Raw genomic sequence first — 14,492 nt, forward strand, 5'->3', positions numbered from 1 at the left:
GGAGAAGCAGGGAGCCCGATGTGGAGCTCAATCCCAGGACCCTGGGATCATGACCTGAGCTGAAGGCAGACACTTAACTGACTGAGCCATCCAGGCGTCACCATCAGTGGAGTTTTGGCAAGTGCAGAAGCACAGATATGACTGGAAAGCATGAGCTTCCTCTGGTCACATCAATGGCTCATATGTTTTGAATGGACCAGGAGGATGACTGGAGGCTTCAAAGCCTCTCTGAGGAGCCAGATCCTTGCACTGCCCTAGGTCTTTGGGGATAGACTTTGGAAATGAACTTTCAGGGAATTCTTCAACCTGATCTGAGTGGGAAAGTGCCCATGAGGCTATGCACTAACTAGACTGACACTATTCAGTGAAGGAGCCACTAGCTCCACATGGCTATTTAAATGGAGATAAAATGAAAAATTCAGTTCCTCACTCATATTAGTGACTAGCCAAGAGCCATGTGGGGCTAGTGGGTACTGTACTGGAATGAAAATGTGGCCAGAGGGAGCATGTGTGTGTGTGTGTGTGTGTGTGTGTGTGTGTGTGTGTGTGCGCCATTTCCATCATCATAGAAGATTCCATTGGACAACACTGAATTCAGGCATGGTGACATCGTATGCAGCTCTGGGACCAGAGGTGAAAGCCTTCCCGGTGCTTTCCAGACCTACCTGATCCTACCTGCCCTTTGAGAATTGCCTCAATTGCAGCTCCTCCAGTAAACTCATACCGACCACTCTAGCTCACAACCGCAAGTCCCTTCTTTGAACTCCTAGAGCACACAAAATATGTGATGACTCACTCTTACTGGTGTTAACCTTTTGCTTTTAAGTTAGTCTCTTCCCAGCAATGCTTCAGTGCCCTCAAAAGCAGAGACTGAATCCTGTTACCAGATGAATCTCAATGGGAGGCAGAGTCCCTCTTTTTGTGCCAAATGCCTAGCAGAAACATTTATCAAACCCTTCTTTTCTCCAGCTGCCTTTGTGTACACTCTTCGCTCTTATTTATTTATAAGAATTTAAAAGTATTTATAAGAATCGGTGTGTAGGACACCATGTCATGGTTCAAAAACCATTTATTTTTTTGAGGAAGGTCAGCACCCTTATTGATGTTAGGTGCTGCGGACTCAGCTTCTGTCCTGGTCAGGGGTGGGGTGGGGGTGAGGAAGATTTGGAAACATTGGCATTGGATCTTGAAAACACTTTGGACAGAGCCGATGATACCTTCTTCATCATTTCAGACCCGTGTTTGGAAGTACTGGGCTTATCAGCATCTGTGAACAAACCAAAAAGAGAAATGTGGTCATCTATTGGGCTTTCCAATTAAGACTGTGAGGCTGGGGTTGATGATTTAGGATTCAGAAAGAAGCATTTATGTAATAACGTTTGAGTTTTAAAGTGCTTTCACAGTCTTCTTCAAAAGTTTTTTTTTTTAAAGATTTTATTTATTCATTTGACAGGGGGAGATCACAAGTAGGCAGAGAGGCAGGCAGAGAGAGAGAGAGAGCAGGAAGCAGGCTCCCTGCTCAGCAGAGAGCCCGATGTGGGGCCCGATCCGAGGTCCCTGGGATCATGACCTGAGCCGAAGGCAGAGGCTTTAACCCACTGAGCCACCCAGGTGCCCCCAAAAGTTTTTTTTAAATATTTTATTTGAGAGAGAAAGAGAGTGAAAGTATGATTGAGGGGGAGGATCGGAGGGAGAAGCAGACTCCCCGTCGAGTGGGGAATGCGATGTGGGGCTCAATATGGGACCCCGGAATCATGACCTGAGCTGAAGGCACATGCTTAACCATCCAGGTGCCCCCCCTTTTTAAGTTTTTAATTTTCATTCCAGTGTAGTTAACACACAGTGGCATATGAGTTTCGGGAATACAGTATAGTGATTCAACAATTCTGTACATTACTCAGTACTCATCATGATAACACACTCTATTTTCTCCTTCTGACATGCCTGGGAAGGAAACCAGAGACATTCAGTGAGGTCGGATGCCTCATCTCAGAGGACCTTAGTGACTTTAGATGAGGACGGAAGGTGGCCAGGTTGGCACTAGAGTGCAGGCTCTGATGTGCTGCTCTGTACTCCCCGCTCCCTGATGCTTCTTGAGCCAGTTCAGCGGCACCTTCTCCCTCATGCCATCGATAGCTATCCAAAACAGCCTGAGGGACTGATTCCCCATGAACAGGTAACTTCGAGTTCTCAGGAGTGTGGGCATCCGTTTCAGAATGTCCAGGTAAAAGCAGCAGTGCATTAAAAGATGTTATCATCTCTGACTCGCTTTGGGTAAATTTTCAGTTGACTGACCCCAAATGATCTGTTTGTTGTGTGAGCTATAAAGGACTTGTGGAGCCAATAAGAGTCTCCATTTGGACCCATTTTTTTCTGCACCACTTGTGGAAATCATATCATAGTTTATGTTAACAGAATGATTACTGTATAAGGACAGAAACAAGCATTTATCTGTGTTGCTGATGCATCATGACAGGATGTCATGAAAAAACACAGGGCAATAAAGCACATACTTTCTTGTTTCTAGTAAATGACAAAGTTCTCCTCTAGCTTTTGCAGTTACCTAGCTTTTAATCTTCTCCAGCAGTATAACCTTGGGAATCTTAACAATCGATGATTAAAAGTAAGGTAGGAGACAACACATTTCCTCCCAAATAAGGGGGGAAAATTTAGCTTTTCAAATTAAGAATGCAGTACTGGATTGTGCCAGTAGCTGACAAAATAAGAACCACCTAGAAATTAGGAAAAAGTAAAAATCTGAAGAGGTAAAGACAAAAGTCTTGAATGGAGAGATCCACAGTCTGAAAAAGCAAGCCAATGACTTTTAGTTAGAGGACTGAGGCATGTGCTACAAGCATCCTGGGTGATCCTGATGCAAATGAGCTGTCACTGACAACACTTTGGGACACTGCCCTGGGACATGGTGCTTCACCAGGTGGATGTGAGAAAAGCACTTAGCAGAATGCCTGGTATGTGGCCGAGACCTGATAAATGTTATTGCCAGGAACTGTCACCCCTTTGCTGGGAGGTTCAACTGGGAACTACATAACAACTCACAAACCACAATCTGTATACACAGTAAGTAATATTGGTTCAACCCCACATTGAAAGTAGTAAGTAAGTAATACTGGTTCAACCACCACATTGGTGGTGGGGGAGGGTGCAAGGCAGGAGCCACTCACTGCAGGGGGAGTGAATATATTTAGAATGACATCATCGAGAGGTTTACTAGAAAATGATAAATACATTGTACCTGAAATGCCATCATTTGAAGAATACAGGCCGGCCAGAGCACTTTCGCGTTGATAGAGGGTGATAAACTGCCAAGACAGAGGTGAAATACTAGCTTAAGCCTCTGTCCTTTGTTGGACAGCAAACACTAGAAATGCCTAGAAACCCTCAAGGGACAAAGCACAACCATGTGGCCCTTGTACACCCCAGTGTTGGTGCTCTGCAGTCTCAAAGAGTTATTCTCTGGGATTTGGGCTGTTTCTAGGCATAACTTCTCATGATTTTTGCCACTTATGACACCCAGGATTGGCCCTAGACTTGGTCATGCACTGCCCCTGTAGGATCATTTCAAGGGCTCAAGTGTCCCAGGTTGCAGAAAGTGCCAGCCATGCATGCCCCCTCCCTCCTGGGGCTTGGAATAAATGGCATGTTTTAGATCCTTCTCTGAGAGAAGATAATGATTGGCGGGTCTTTAGGGGAGAAGGGGGAAAAGGGATGTCCATTTCACTGCCCCAATCTCCCTTTAAACTTAACAACTGTGAGGTGTGGAGCAAGTCAGGGACTAGTGTGCAGCTGCAAGAGCATGGAGGTGGTAAGGCAGGGAAAGGCTCGGATGCTGGCTCTGCTCTATGGCCCTTTATCACCTGGGATGCAGAAGTGGCCTGACCCCAGAAGGGCACAAAATAGGCTGGGAGAAGTGGTTAGGCTGCAGGGTAGCCACTGCGTCGTGGTGGCAGTTATAAAGGAAGTGGCAAATCCATGCACTGAGGCATAAATGCATGCACGATGAGAGAAACTGTGTTTTGTATTGATGGTGTGGAGGGCAGAGTATTACTGTAGAAATTTGACTCTAATTCTTCTAAGAAGATTCGAGGCAATTTATGGATTAAGTCATTGCGAAACAGGATATTTAAAGGGATCAGCTGGGATGGGGACAATCTAAAGAACTGGTTCTGAACACTAGCAGCACCAGAGAACCATCTGGATAAATATTAAAAATAGGCATGCTTTGGCCCCACCACAATTGAACAGGAACCCCTGAGGGTGGGGCGAGCATTTATCTAAGTTGCCCAGATGACTCTTATGTGCAGCCAGGCTGAGCGCTCTTGATAGAAAGGAAGGTGGGGGTGGGGAGTGGGAGGACAGATGCTTCTGAATGGCCTGACACGAGTAGGTTAAGGCAAGAGTTTGCAATGTTGGTCAGCCATTAAAATCACCTGGGCACCCTTTAGAACTCCCAAGGCCCAGGCTGCCACCCAGACCAATCAGAATCTTTGGGGCTGAGGCCTGGGAATCAGTTTTTAAAGTTTGCCAGATGATTCGGATGTGCAGCCAGGATCCAGAACCTCTGCTCTGTGCAGTAGTTCCCAAATATGGCATATATCCGACTGATGGGGAGAGGGCTAGGGATCTCCCAACACAGAGACTAGATTTGGCTCTAATGGTTAAGGCTTTTCTTTAAAAAAAAAAAAAAAAAAAAAAGAAAGGTTTGTTGGACATCTACTATTATTTCAGTCCTGTGTTAGGTGCTGGGCATATAGTAATGAACAAAACAAAGCCCTTGCCATCACGAAGCTTATATTCAAGTGAATATAAAGTCTGCCAGAGGATGAGAGCAGGAATATTTGTCTGCTTTCTTTACTGCTGGATCTTCAGTGCCTGGCACATAGTAGGCACTTGATAAAAAATTATTCAATGAATGAATGATTGACTGAATAGTGATGTTAGTGCTATGAAGAAAAATAAAGCAGGGTAAGGGAGGATAGTGTGTGTGTTTCCATCTTACATGGGGTGGTCAGGGAAGGCCTCACAGAGATGGTGACTTTTGAGCAAAGACTGGAAGGAGAGGGGGAGGAAGATACACAGCCATCTGGGAATTGTGTGTCCCTGGCAAAGGAAGAGCAAGTGCAAAGGCCCTGAGGTGAGAGCATGCTTCACATTTTAGGGGAGCAGTAAGGAGGCCAGTGAGGCTGGAGGAATGACAGTGAGTGGACAGAGGGGTAACAGAGTGACATATGGGTAAAGGGGGTTGGGAAGAGAGAGGATGGGCAGCTCATATAGGGCCTGTAGACTACGGTAAAAACTTTGGCATTAAGGGAAACATGATGGCTTCTTTTTCTGTGTCTGGCACTGAAGAGTGTATGTACTCATGTGTGCACTGACTAATGTTTACCTGGAGCTGAATGCAAGCAGGAATTTCTGTGCTACTCGATAAAGAATGCTCAATATCTTAATGGATCAGGCCTTTCTAATTTTACACTGGGAAAACAGTCAGCAAGTGAGAAGGACAATCAGCAAGAAGAATTACGATGAGCCAGGGAATCAGCTTAGCAATGGAAAAGCCTGTCAGCAGGCCTCCGGACAGGCCTCTAAGTGATGCTTGAGGGTCAAATAGATGTTAGTATTGCTAAATGAGAAGTCTCTGGAAAACTGATGATGGATGTATGAGAGGGTGTATGTACACACACACTGGGGAACAGTTAGAGTAAACCTAGAAGAAAGCAAAAGTGATAACAAAACAGAGGAGAGGTTCCAGGTGCATCTATGGTTTCAACCATTATTGAAAACTTCCTAAGAGCACCCTAGGGAAGGGGAATTTCTTGGGATCACACTGAGGAGTCGGCCAGAATTTTGGAAAGCTGCCCATGAAGCGTCATTGCTCAGGAACATTGGGAAGTAGCTGGAATCAGCACTCATTTCCCTCAAGCAGTGCCCCTTCCTCTTCGAAGCATCTGTTTTCTCCCTGCCCACACCAGGTCCCTTGCCTGGGCCTACCTGGGAGCGCACTGTGACTCACTCCTGTTCAGCTTTTCTCTAGAGGCTACAGGAACCAAACTGAGTGGCATTGCTCTAAGGTGCTAAGGGGGCTGTGGCTTACTTTGTGTATCTGCATAAAGATAATAATTTAACCCAAATGTGAGGATTTCCATGAAGGGATTTTCAGGCACCAGGGGCTGGCCCCAGCTGGGAGAGATTTGTGTGTGGGAAGGTGTGGACAAGGGAATGCTTCCTGAGGCCCCCTCAGCAAGACACACAAGCAGTCCATTATTTTCAGGGAGTCCCTTACTTCTGTCAGGGCTTCACTAGCTCACAATAAGGGATCAGTGAAAAATACTTACCTTAATACTGCTTGCATTCTCCAGATCTGGATATTCAAAACTTTCTGTGGTCAAAATACAATATTGGAAAAGAGTTATTTCAGAGGCATTTACAAATTTTGGCACAAAAATTACCTCAATATCTTTAGTAAAGAATTGCAGAAATTAGGCAAACAGAAAAAGCTGAAAAGAGGTGAGATCCCTAGAATTCTGGGTACAGGTCTTGGCTCTTTACTCCCAAACTGGGAAAGATGGCGCATGATGTGGTGGAAAGAGCACAAGCCGGAACATCAGGAAAGGCAGGCTTTGACCAGCTTTTGGATCCTTGCACAACCATTCAAACTCTGTGTGCTTCTTTGTTCATCATAAAGTGAGAAATTAGGCCGAGGGTGATTTCTAAGGACCCCTATAGCTCTCTTATTGTAGACAGTTGAAAATAATTGCATGAGACTGCCAGCTAAAGGAACGCTAGAAAGGAAGGTGGCTGGTCTTCGGAAATGGTTATTTTCTGTGAAAATTGGGAGGGCTCTGAGGCATTATCCTGAATTCCAGGAGACATCAGCCATTGAAAGTTGCCCTAAGGAGGTAGATATGATACCAAGAGGGAAGTCTGAAAAAGGCCCACAGCGAAGGAACCAATAGTAAAAAGAGGGGGAAATTGGAAGGGGAGGTGAACAATGAGAGACTATGGATTCTGAAAAAACAATCTGAAGGTTTTGAAGAGGTGGGGGGGTGGGAGGTTGGGGGAACCAGGTGGTGGGTATTAGAGAGGGCACGGATTGCATGGAGCACTGGGTGTGGTACAAAAACAATGAATACTCTTATGCTGAAAATAAATAAGAAAATGATTAAAAAATTATTAAAACAAATTCAAGACTGAGTAAAATACACAGAATTATGAGAATATGGAAGATGAAAAAAAAAGACCAATGGACTTGTTTGGAGTCAGAAAAACTGTGTTTGAATCTTAGCTTCACTGTCTAGAGCTCAGTGAATTCTGGTGAGTTCTAACTTCTCTGACTCTGTTTCCTCATATGTACAAGCAGACCAGATGAAGTAATGTGTATTTGACATACATTTATATATGTGTAATCATAAAAGACCAAGATGAGAACATTCTCTTTGGATTACCCTTTGGGCCAAGGATTCTAGAAAAAATACAGTAAATACAGTAAAACCTCAGTTACCTTGAATATGAGAGAGATCCCATTACTTGAATTATCTGATGAACCTGGTTAACCAGAATATCCACTCAATTTTATTATCAGTTGGTAGTTGTTCAAAAGTGTCTGACTGTACTTTCCTACCTTAGGGAGTCTTGTATACTGTACATATTTGAACTGACTTCTTTGGTGATTGGGACTATTTGGGTTTACCTGGGCCATCATTCCAATATAATTTTTAAGTGTCTAGGCTAAATGCATGGCATTCCTTCTGGATATATCTAAGAAGTTGATTTGATAGAGGGAATGGAAAAATTCCAGGTACTTGAGAGTTCCAGATGGTCAGAGTCAAGTTGAGATTTTATTGTCTCTTCTATGAAACTAAGAATTTGTATTGCCAGCCCTGACCTTCCCACTAATTCTAGACTTAACTATCCAACTGTTCATGTGATCTCTGCACTTGAGTGTCTAATGGCCTCAATCTCACACAGCCCAAATAGAATTCTTGTTCCCTCTCTCCTCTCCACCTTTGCTTCCCTTCCTGTCTCACCATATGGTAACACAAGCCACTTAGTTGCTTAAGCCAAAATTGTAGGAATCATCCTTGATTTTTCTATTTTCCTCACTGCCAACATCCATTCCATTAGCAGTTCCTGCTGATTCTACCTTCAGAATACATTCTGTGTCTGTTCACATTTTACTACCTCCACTGTTATGCCCCTAGTTCAAGCCACCATCATTGCTTGGCTGGATTATTGTAAAAGCCTCCTAACTGTTCTCCCTGCTTTAATCCTATCCCTACTTAGTTCACTCTTACTATTTGGAATAATAGCCAGAGTGATTTTTTTAAATTCATAAATTAGATTTTATCATTTCTCTGCTTAAAGTCCTCCACAGGATTCCTACAGCGACCCAAAACGTAATCCACGGTCATTTCCACTGTCTATAACAGGCCCTAACATGATCTGACCCCTAGCTATCTCTCTAACCCCATCTCATACCACTTTCCTTCTCACTGGGCTCTAGGTACTGGCCTTTATTCTTTTCCTCTAACGTGTCAAGCTCATCCCATCCTAGGGTATTTGAACTTACTATACACTGTGCCTGGGATCCTGTGCTTCCAGATCTTCCTGTGGCTGCTTCCTTTTGTCATTAAGGTCTGATGTTTCTGGACTTCTTAGACTGACCAATCTAGTCAGCCACTCTCTATCTTTCTTTTCATCTTATTCACTCATGAATTCAGCAAATATTTACTGAGTTCCTACAATGTGCCTGTGTTCTATGTACGTGGGGATAGAGTGGACAAAAACCCCTCCCCACATGGAGCTAAATTCTAGGGGAAGGAGACAGCCAACAAACCAATAAAAACATACAATCTATCAGATAGTATAAATGCTGGGGAACAAATTAAAGCAGGGCAAGAGGATAGGGAGTGCTGGGGTGGCAGTGGATGCTGGGGTTGCAATTTCAAAGAAGGTGCTCAGAGGTGGCCTTACTTAGAAGATGATATTTAAGCAAAGATCTGAAGGTGAGGAGTGAGCTATGCAGATACCTGGGAGAAGAATGTTTTTTGGCAGCTTAGCAGCTGCAAAGGTTCTGAGAAAGGAGAATGCCTGGCATGTCTGAGGGTGTGTGTGGCTGGAGTGGAGTGATTAGGCGCGCATAGGAGTGATTAGGAGTGAACAGGAGAGGTGGTCTGAGAGGTCATGGGGAGGGAGAAATGCTGTCCAGACCATGTGGAGCCTTGTAAGCCACTGGCTTTTACCCTGTGAGAGATGGGAGCGGAGTACTTATTTTTATCTAGATTTATTGTGTTTATGTTGCCCCCTGCCTCCCAAGTTAGAATGAGGGTAAGGACTTTTTCTCTCTTACTCATGGCTTTATCTCCAGAACTCAGAACATATCTAGCACAAAGAAAGTGCTCAGAGATTCTTTGTTGAATGTGATTGAGCCAACTGGACAGGTGCAATATTACTGAAGGATATAGGAACTAAGCATAGTGTAGTGCAATGAAGTTGAGGAAAACAATGCAATGGATTTAGATTTAGGACACTTAGGATCTATACTTTTATACTCTGACTCAGTGTATGACCTTGGACAAGTCATTTCCTGACCCTGAACCTCAGGCTCTTCATCTTTAAAATGAGGTTATATTAGATGGCTTCTTTCTGGCTCTAACAGCCAATGATGATTCCATACTGCAGGCTGCACACCACTGATATGTTATCTCATCTTCTGACTTTGACTTGTTCATGGAATTCTGGTAAATTTAACAATACTCTATGGTTCATTTTTTAAAAAGATTTTATTTATTTATCTGACAGAGATCACAAGTAGGCAGAGAGGCAGGCCTAGAGAGAGGAAGGGAAGCAGGCTCCCTGCTGAGCAGAGAGCCCGATGTGGAGCTCCATCCCAGGACCCTGGAATCATGACCTGAGCTGAAGGCAGAGGCTTTAACCCACTGAGCCACCCAGGCGCCCCTATGGTTCATTTTTAAAATTAATGTTTCCACTTACAAATGAAGAGGATAGCTTTCTTGAATAACCTTTTGAGTCAGTTGCAGGCTTGAAATAATCAAGGTCAACTCCAGTCCTGCAGTTTCTGTTTCAAAGCCACCTTTATAGTAAACATTATACTCCCAACCCTAGGCCAGTGCTGCCACTGTGAGAACCACATTGATCCTTTGCAGTTTAAAAGAATGGGGGACTGGGGCACCTGGGTGGCTCAGTCTGTTGAGTGTCTGCCTTCAGCCTTTGGCTCAGGTCATGATCCCAGGGTCCTTGGATCAAGCGCCGCCTTGGGCTCTCCACTCATGGGGGAGTTTGCTTCTCCCTCTCCCTCTGCTCCTCCCCCTTTTCGTTTTCTCTCTCACTCTCTCACTCTCACTGTGAAATAAATAAATAAATAAATAAAATCTTAAAAAAAAAACCCTGGGAGATGGTCATATCACATGGAAAAATAATTATTTGAAAACTGTATATTATTTCATGCTTTAAAAATACAGAACAGGAGACTAAAAACTCAAGTTGTAAATATTTAAATGAGTCAGTTCTAACAGAGACAAAAGATAAAGTGGAGTCTACCCTAGCCAGATTCTAACATAAACAAATAAATTTAGGTTTAATTTTTAGCTTCAAAAGCTTTTGGGGGCACCTGAGTGGCTTAGCTGGTTAGGAGTCTGCCTTTGGCTCAGGTCATGATCCCAGGGTCCCAGGATGGAGCCCCCACATTGGGCTCCCTGCTCAGTGGGGAGTCTGCTTCTCCCTCTCCTGCTTCCCCATGCTACTGCTCTCTCTCTCTCTCAAAAATAAATAAGTAAAATCTTAAAAAAATAAAAAGCTTTTTAAAGATATTTTACTAGAGCTAAGCTAGTCCTACAAAGCAAGGATACACTCAGAGATTAAATCCTCGTAGCTTGAGCTCTAGTCCACATTTAGATGTGATAAACCCGTACTTCCTGGGTATTTCCATACAGGAGCATGGCAATTTTAAACCCATAATATCACACCATGTACTTTATACCAAAATTATTAATGAAATCTTAGTGATTCAGAAAAAGTAAACTTGTTTGCTCATGTTAACTATTCCCCCAAAGTAGGTCAACCTATTAGAAAACTTAGTGTTAACTTCATGTTCCCTAATAGGAAAATTTGTCAATGCAAACAACAAGGTCTCCTTTAAATAGTATCTAAGAAAAAAAAATCAATCCAACCTTCTGTTATTTTGGCACTTGGGTCTGAGCGACGATCATCCTCATCACTAAAAAAAGATAAAAGACATTTCATTTTCTATGTATTTAATATATGAAGGAATGCTGGCTAAGTAAAAGAACAATCTGTCAAAATCATTATTCATATAGAAGTACATCTAGAATGGTATGTCTTCGAGTTCTCAAATCAAGTGAAAATGACTGCTACAGTGACTTTTATTTGGTTTTTCTATGCGCCCTCTTCTTTTCCAGTAGCACAAATAATTGAGAGTCACCTGCTTTACTACTTATGTATGTTATAGCAATCATGAAGGGAGAAAGGATTAATGGTGGGCCAGGGGTAGGTGTCCTAAAATGGCATCAGGTCAAAAAGAAACCTTAATTTCATTTGCCAAGTGGAAAAGAATATAGTTATAATCAGGTAGATTTTTCTCCTTATACCCTAGTTTTCTCCTGATACAAAGTGCTACCCTTCCCAGTTAGTGAATATTCTTATAAACATTGGAACGATTTTAGGCACTTTTTAGAAAAAGGCTATTTTAGAAAAAGTATTAATCAGACTTCAAGTGTACATGTACTTTTTTCCCTCTTTGTCTCCTATAAATACTGCAGAGCCCATCCTTTCTCTTATAGTCTTCCCCAATTTGGATGGTCTTGTCTAAAGCTCATCTACCCTTCAAGGCCCAACTCAAACTCTACTGCTTTTTAGAATTCTTCCCTGAATGCTCCAACTTACATAACCCCTCCATTTCGGGGATCCCTGTGACAGAGCCACACTGTTGAGTGTTTAGGTACATAAGGAAAGTAAGTAGGAAGCCCTTCAGGTGGGCCATTAGTGCAGGAACTACTGTTGAGCCAGGGCCTATCTCTTAGGTTCCAAAATCTAACATTAAACATTAAAGACTTTAACTATACTAACTAGACTACTATACTAGAAAGAAGGAAGTAGAGACCAGATAAATAGGTATGGGAGAGAACATGGAAAGGGGAGGCCCAAGAAGTAACCACAGAGGAGAACGAGGGGAAGGAGTGAGGGGAGTTTGAGGGGCGAGACACTGGCTTTCTCACATGATTACTTGAGGGGCCCATGTTTCACATCAACATAATTTTCATTTTGGATTTCTATTTTCTTAGCCAACTCATATTGCTTTAATTGACTGTACCTAGAAAATGAGGGCAGCTCCTCTTCACTGTATGAGGATGAACTCATAATTCTATGTAGGAAGTAATATGCTGGTTCAGTAGTAGGTTTCCTTCCTTCTCTCTGGAAAAGTGCAAGTCAGATAATTATTAAAAGGAGATTTTGTAATAACTTAAGTAAAATATCCCATAATGTTTCCTTAGTTATCCATATAGCCAGCACTTCTGATCAGGCACACTGTGTTTGCTCCTAAAATCTCACATGGCTTCCTAATAAATAGATCCTAATGAACAGATCTGAGTTTGTGTTGAGGTGATTGTCCTGGCGAGCCTCTGAAGTGGCCAGAGTTGTAGCTCTGTGTTGTCTTTTCTCTGGCTCACTGCAGTGTCTGGGTTAACCTGGAAATCCCTGCAAACGGATAATCCAGGGGATCGCCTCACCAGGAAATCCTAACTCACATGTATCTTCCAAATGCATGCACAATGCACTGTTTTTGGTGAGGCTAAGCCAAGAGGATGATAAGGCCCTGATCGATCACTAGAAGGATACAGAACCGGGAAAGGCACTGTGTGTCAGAGTGATAGTGGGACTTACGGACTGAGGAATATTCAACATACTTTGAATAACTTGCTATGTTTCGACAAGTTGGGTAAATAATTTTTGAGGAAAAATGTGCTTAAGGAACTTGCCCAAATGTCGTGTAGCTACTAAGTGGCAAAGACAGAATTCAAACCCAGATAGGCTGAGTTTGCATGAATCTTTTTACTCTCCTCCAGCCCACCTTCCGGTCCTGCCCACTGGCATGGAGTTTCTGCAAACAAAACTCCCAGTGAATATTTATAGGCTAGAGTACCAAAAAATTTAAATCTACGATTTTAAATAATTAGATTGCATTTCTCCTAAGTGGTTTCCTTTTTCTGTTTTTCTTGTCCTTCTAACTAACCTAGGACCCTTTCTGTGATCTATTTTTCTTCAATTGAGGCTTCTAACTTCATCCGTTAATCATTTCCCTTTTATTGTAAATATCAGCAAAGTTGGGAGAGACTGCCCAGATTCAGTTTATGCACTCTTCTTCCTACCAAATGAAAATGACTTCAGCTAAGTTCGTGAAACTCTATACCTTCTCTACAGAAACCCGGTCACTGAGAGTCCCGTTTGTCACTTACACTTAGTTGTGTATTTCTCTTCCAAAAGGAAGAATCGATGCCGGTCAAAGATTTGGAGGTAGTCACATCAACATTAGAAACAGTTCGTTGTGTCTCCTCAGATTCTGTCCATTGATTTTGTGATGCTTCAGTATTATTTGTAGTTACAGTGGATTTGCATTGACAACATTTTCCTAGTGACAAAAATTTTTTCAGATTTCTCTTGCTCTTCAGTGGCTTCGAAAAAGCCACTGTGCTCATAATGGGCTTCATGTCTTCTTTTACTTGATCTTCCAATGGGTCTTCTGGAAGTTCTCTCACAACGTCTTGTAAAACAACTTCATCTTCATCAGAAGTTAAGCCCTCTTCCACTTTATTTTCTGAAACTTCTTGATTAATATCATGAGTTACCAAACGGATGATAAGATCTTTTTTGCTGTGGACATCTTTTAAAAGCTCCACTTTGGTGATGTCAGGCTTTATTAAGTTCTGAAATGAATTCCTACTAGCAGTCTGGAATTGAAGAGAAAATTATTAAAAACTACTGCCTCAGTCATTTTTCCTATGGTTCTATAGTAATAAAGCAATTTTCACTTGCTTTTCAGTTTCAATTTAGTAAAATTATCCTCAAATGCCACTTACTGGTAGAGTGGTGATATATATATATATATTTTTTTTCCTTTAAATATATCACTACTCAAATATATATATTATATACATATTATATTATATATATAATATATAATCTTATATATAATCTATATATGATCTATATATAGTATAATATATTAGTATATATTATGATTATATATATGATATTATACTATATATATAGATCATATATAGATTATATATATATTATATATAATATATATATAATATAATATAATATGTGAAATGGCAGTAAATACGGTGGAATTGATATTCCAATCAACAGCTGATATTATCTATAAGCATCATGAACTTCTTTTCTGGATTTATGGTAAATAAAACTAAGGTGTACAC

General features: G+C 42.0%; 1 protein-coding gene across 2 annotated transcripts in view; it reads right to left on the bottom strand.

The window, feature by feature from the left end:
* Positions 1 to 1,057: 1,057 nt before the first annotated feature.
* LOC116858520 (fibrous sheath-interacting protein 2-like) overlaps positions 1,058 to 14,492 on the bottom strand; it is a 70,225-nt gene continuing 56,790 nt past the window's right edge. For both annotated transcript variants that reach the window (XM_032843338.1, XM_032843337.1), the window contains 6 exons: positions 13,509 to 14,000; positions 12,365 to 12,465; positions 11,205 to 11,251; positions 6,351 to 6,394; positions 3,254 to 3,320; positions 1,058 to 1,267 (listed from right to left, as the gene is read on the bottom strand). In XM_032843338.1, coding sequence (XP_032699229.1) covers positions 1,137 to 1,267; positions 3,254 to 3,320; positions 6,351 to 6,394; positions 11,205 to 11,251; positions 12,365 to 12,465; positions 13,509 to 14,000 — 882 coding nt within the window. In that variant the 3' untranslated portion in view covers positions 1,058 to 1,136. The remainder of the gene's footprint in view (positions 1,268 to 3,253; positions 3,321 to 6,350; positions 6,395 to 11,204; positions 11,252 to 12,364; positions 12,466 to 13,508; positions 14,001 to 14,492) is intronic.

The sequence above is a fragment of the Lontra canadensis genome, unplaced genomic scaffold (genome assembly GCF_010015895.1).
Source record: "Lontra canadensis isolate GAN:19392208 unplaced genomic scaffold, GSC_riverotter_1.0 scaffold138, whole genome shotgun sequence".
Lineage (NCBI taxonomy): Eukaryota > Metazoa > Chordata > Mammalia > Carnivora > Mustelidae > Lontra > Lontra canadensis.